This window comes from Zea mays, chromosome 2 (genome assembly GCF_902167145.1).
Source record: "Zea mays cultivar B73 chromosome 2, Zm-B73-REFERENCE-NAM-5.0, whole genome shotgun sequence".
Lineage (NCBI taxonomy): Eukaryota > Viridiplantae > Streptophyta > Magnoliopsida > Poales > Poaceae > Zea > Zea mays.
Window position 1 is genome coordinate 114,051,785 of NC_050097.1, and position 5,496 is coordinate 114,057,280.

Sequence of the window (5,496 nt, forward strand, 5' to 3'; positions counted from 1 at the left end):
AGGGTCGATCGTTCTGAAGGGGTGCCCCCTAGGCCTTATATACTCGACCGTGGGGAAATACATGTGGATATGATAACAACGAGTAGCTAAAAGATAGTGAACCTCTTGAGTTTATCTCCGCGTAACCCTCGCCGACTTATCCTCGCATGGCTCCGTTGCATGGGGGCTCTAGCGCGGGAAAGTCGGATCTCTGTTGTGGTCACTCGCTCGACGTCGTGGGTCGTCCGGGTTTACATCAATCCGGCCTCATGTCGATCTGCTCTGCTGGTTGTCTCTCCCCAGGCCCACGAAAGAATGACCTTATGATTTATTGGGCCCTTGGGCCTTTCGTGAGGTCTTTTACTCTTTAGTGGACCCGGGGGATATCTATCCCCCACAACTACTATGCGCCTAGATTGAAGAACACCAAATGCTCTTTCTATGTCTTTTTGTGCCACTTGACGAACCGTGAAGTGTTGTATTCGTAGCTATGTCCGATGACACACCGTCTTAACGAACGCTGGCTAATCAGGATAAATACCACCAGCTAGGTAGTAGCCCATGTCGTAGTTGTGCTCATTCAGCATGAAAGTAATTGCCTAGCGAAAATAGGAGAACAATGCAGCACATTGATATCATTGTTGCCCAAGCATCCCAAAGTACGTGTGTCAAATCCATAGATCATACGAGACCACTGCCTCAAGGATCATGATAGGGTGCTTGCCCCAACCAGTGGACATACCCTTCTAAGCAGCAGGGCAGTTGCACCACTCCTAGTGCATGCAGTCGATGTTGTCGATCATGCCAGGAAATCGATGAATCTCACCAACTTGAAGTAAGCGTGCTTGATCTAGCGTGCTGTGTGCAAGTAAACGGGTCCAAATGTAGTTACGATGGCCTTACAAAATTGATTGAGGGTCTCATGTGAAGTAGACTCATTGATTTGAACGTACTCGTCCACGACATCCACAAGTCATCCATAAGTCCTGCTGGACGACGTCAACAATATGAAGGAAGATATGACGCCACATTCTAAACTTGCGAGAGTCATGCGCACAATAAGTAACGTAGTTGATCGCACACACACCTAAATCTAGGCTTTGATGTACACCAGCACATCTGAGTAGTAGTCCGATTGAGGGCCTGTTTGGCATGGCTCCAGAGCAAAACTCTAGGGGAGCTAGCCAGAGCATGTCAAACACTCTAACTCCAGAGTTGTAAACTCTATGGAGTTTTTGGAGCTGCAGTACAATTTTTTGGAGTACCTCTTTTGGTACTCCGAAAACTCAAAAAAGCAACCTAGTCATAGAGTTTGAAGTTATTTATCCGCCAATGCCACCGATTATGAGAAACAATCTAAAATCTAGAGCAGAGCTGCTCCATCCAAAGTTTTAGAGTAGAGTTGTTCTCAAGTGAAACAGAGTTATGCCAAACACACGCTGAATCCTCACGTTTTCGCTGAAATGGTCACATTCCACACATACGCGCCCTGGAAAGGAACCACGATGGCGACGTAATGAGCCCGTGCCTTGTGCTTGCAGCATGTGCATTGTGTGCAATTCAAGCTCTCGATGTATCCAAATTCTTGGACTCTTGATCTCTATTATAAACCAGTTTAGGCTTAGCTCATAAGAGCCGGCTCGCCTCGGCTGCATAACGAGCCAAAGAAACTGGGTGTGCCTGACTGCCTGACGATCTACGTAACACGTGAGGCTGGGGTGCCTGCGTGCGGTCAAGGGTCATCCGCGCTGGGTGGAACGTTCGCTTTTCACTCCCGCGGTCGCCAAGGAAAACGAGCGAGAGCTGACGAAACCGAGTGTGTGATGACGGGACGGAGAGGAGCCCGGACCGGCGACCACCGTGTCCGTCCACCGCAGGGAAAACACGAGGACCTCGCGACGCGACTCCACCCACACGCACAGCTCCATGCCTGCCCACGCGGACGCCTGAGCATCAGACCAGAGGAGAGCTATATCTACTCCGCTCGCCACCACCACCACCCCAGTCCAGCCCAGCCCACCACACCCAGCTCTCTCCCTTCTCCACCAGACACAGCCAGGCCTTGTCTTCTTCTTCCTCCCGATTCGTGTTTTTTTCCTTTCTTTTTCGCTGCTGCAAAATATCGCCGTTTCCTATCTCTTATCCCCCACGCATCTCCCGCCTCGCCTCCGCCACACGTTCCGCGCCTCCACACCTCTCTCGATCTCGCGCGTCTGGATTTTTCCGACCCGATCTTTTCCCCCCGCATCAGCTGTCTTCTCCTTGCGCCGGGCCAGGCCGCCTCTCCCTCCTCCCTTCGCTTGCGTCTCACTACTCATCACTGCTACTGCTACTTCGTTCGAGAGGGATACGGATACCCCATTGCCGGCCCACTGCGCGAGAGAGATTTTGGTGCGACTACAGAGTCCCAATCCTATACCCCGGCCCCAAAACTCTTCTCTGCTACCAGTAACCGTTCCTTCCGCCGGAATCGATTTTGTGAGGGGGCGAGTTCCGCCACCGTGGGCGTATCAATATCGGCGAACGCTCGAGTTCTCGCGGCGAAAAACAACGCGTTCTGCGAGGATTCCGTGGTGAAAGACCGGGTCCTTTTTTCTGCGGATTCCAGCTGCCAAACAGAGATGTCGGCTCTCCTCGACCTACTGATGGGGATCTTCCGCCAGCAGACCCTCGGCGGCGCCGCCCTGGAGCTGGCCGCGCTGGCGGCGCCCCTCTGGCTTGCCGCGCTCGTTGGCCTCCTCATCGGGTGGGCGTGGCGCCCGAGGTGGGCGGGGGTCGTCGTCGGCGACCACAACGCCCAGCAGGCGGCGCAGCTCCCTCCGCCGCCCGCCGCTGCCGCGGTGGTCCCTCGCAACGAGGCGCCCGCCGTCGTAACGAGGTGAGGCGTTCGTCCTTCGCTGCATGGATGCGAGAGTTCTTGTGATTCTACCCTGAATTGTATGTAACGGATTTGCTCCGCGGGTGTCTGCAGAACTGTGGTGGCTCCTGCGGCGCCCGAGGACGAGCAGCTGGCGGTGAACACCCGTGACTTGATGCACCTCTGGCGGCTCGTCCAGGAGAAGGACGGTGGCCCGTCGTGGATCCACATGATGGACCGCACCTTGCCGACCATGAGGTACCAAGCCTGGCGGAGAGACCCACCGGTATGTAGCTGTGCCGTCTTTCTTCATCCACCGTTAAATGGCTAGAGAGACTTGAACAAGTTTAGAACTGAATAATTGTTCTGCAAACTGTTTAGGACTAAATTTTATTTGATATCTGGGATTCAATTCAAGACTTGTTAGGATGTTAGAACATGTATATGCCGTCAGAGTCATAGTCGTAGATCATCTCAAGGTGCAGACTAATGTTAGACAAATTTTCCTTATGATCAGCTCTAGTTGAAATGGAAATGTATGGGTCCTACTACTGTACTAGGTAGATGAAAATAACACTGAATTGATTTGTTTGTGTGTTTGCTTCATTCCAGAATGGTCCACCACAGTACCGCAGTAGCACTATCTTTGAGGATGCATCACCAGAGGTTGTGAGAGATTTCTTCTGGGACGACGAGTTCCGGGTGAAGAACAGCTGGGATGACATGCTTCTTCAGTACGAGACACTGGAACAGTGCGCCAAGACTGGAACCATGGTTGTCCGGTGGGTCAGGAAGGTGAGTATTCTGCATCATCTCCCTCCTGGCCATTATCGAGTTGAATGAAACCATGGCAGGTTGCTTATTATTGATGGGTGATTCTCGCGTGCAGTTCCCGTTCTTCTGCAGCGACAGGGAGTACATCATAGGCCGCAGGATATGGGCATCTGGGAAGACGTTTTACTGTGTGACCAAGGTATGAGACAAAAATAGCTTATATGAACTAATTTCTGCTGCCTGTGATTGCGCCGACTCCATGTTTAGCTATCCTTGTACTCAGTAATGACTTTGATCTGGAACTGGATAGGGAGTAACCATTTAGTGTAATGATGCTTTGTAGAGTTGAGTGCGAGTGTAATGCGGTAAGGCATCAATTCTATGCTGACAGTGCTTTGTACCTAAGCTGCAAAATGATTTGCTGTAGGTGGAATAAAACTTCTGTGAGCCTTGGTATATAGGGTTATCCTATGTTCCCAAACCATTCCACACCAGTGGTTGAGATGCTCGTCCCACTAGGAAAATCGTCAAACTACACTTTTTCAATCATTATGTTCTGAATAAAAAAAAAGAATCACTTTCTTTTCAGTGTTTTGTTTTTGCCCACAGATTACAGTACTATAGTCGCACATAAAAATGCCATGGCTTCATCTTTTTTTGTGAATTTATTTATTGTTGAGTGTAAGCTACCTTGTTTCTGTCTTCCACCAACTGCTTCCTGGAAGAAATTGTTTTTGGCATTTCTTTTGTTGTATCTAGAATTTTGTGTGGGCATGCTTTTTGTCATTTCAAATTATAGATAGCAGCAGCTATGTTAAACAATGAGATTAAACCTCACTCGCCAATTTTTTCAGGGCGTGCCTCGTCCCTCTGTTCCAAGACAAAACAAACCTCGTCGTGTGGACTTGTACTACTCGAGCTGGTGCATCCGTCCAGGTACTAATATCACAGTCATTTCCAACCTTTGTACTAGGATACCAAATAACTCAAGGCCATGCACTCAACTAATCCTGTTTTTATCTATCAGTTGAATCAAGAAAAGGCGACGGTGCAATGACTGCATGTGAGGTGCTCTTATTCCACCATGAAGATATGGGGATCCCATGGGAGATTGCGAAGCTCGGTGTCCGGCAGGGGATGTGGGGCTGCGTCAAGAGGATAGAGCCTGGCCTTCGGGCATACCAGGTTGCGAGGACTGCTGGAGAGCCTATCTCAAAACATGCCGCCATGGCGCATGTTACCACCAGGTTCGATGCCGACGAGCTCGTCACGGAAGACAGCGCGGAGGCCAGTTCATCCAGTGACAACAACAAGACCGCCGAGGTTGAGAAGCCAAAGCACTGGACAAACAACATACCCAAGGTTCTCATGATCGGCGGCGCCGTCGCCCTGGCTTGCACCTTCGACGGTGGATTGATGACCAAGGCCGCCATATTCGGCACGGCGAGGAGGTTTGCAGGGCCAGGAAGGCGGTAGGTGGATGGAGCTGGTCACCCTAGAGCAATGCCATGCTAATCATGTGTAGCAAAGCGTTGGTTGGATGGATGCCTGGAAGTGCCCTAAGCAGTCCTTTTTGTAGCAATGCACTGCAGAGGACAGAATGCCTTGTCTAGTTGCTCAGTCTAGACATCATCCTCATGTTGCAGATAAGGTGGTGTGCTCTTATTACAGATCAGTATCAGTTGAGAAAAATAGATCCCTGCACATCCCGAGAAAGGAAATGGACGACAAAGATCCAGCGACACAGAGAAGTGTACGTAAGCAGACCGGGCATGCTTGTGCTGCTGCTGCAGCCGCGCCGCCGGGTTAGAGCCAGCTGGATAGGTTAGAAATGTAGCATTATTATGAGGACAAAGTGTACGATGAACAAGGTTCATTCTGGCAGC

The 5,496-nt window shown here is 50.6% G+C and overlaps 1 protein-coding gene across 1 annotated transcript; it reads left to right on the forward strand.

Annotated features, from left to right (window-relative positions):
• The first annotated feature begins 2,329 nt into the window (after nucleotides 1–2,329).
• Nucleotides 2,330–5,238, forward strand: LOC100382153 (Polyketide cyclase/dehydrase and lipid transport superfamily protein). Its single transcript, NM_001174913.1, has 6 exons — nucleotides 2,330–2,857; nucleotides 2,951–3,122; nucleotides 3,449–3,631; nucleotides 3,726–3,809; nucleotides 4,465–4,546; nucleotides 4,638–5,238. Exons 1-6 carry the CDS (start codon nucleotides 2,601–2,603, stop codon nucleotides 5,084–5,086), a joined length of 1,227 nt encoding a protein of 408 aa, NP_001168384.1. The 5' UTR covers nucleotides 2,330–2,600; the 3' UTR covers nucleotides 5,087–5,238.
• Nucleotides 5,239–5,496: the final 258 nt, after the last annotated feature.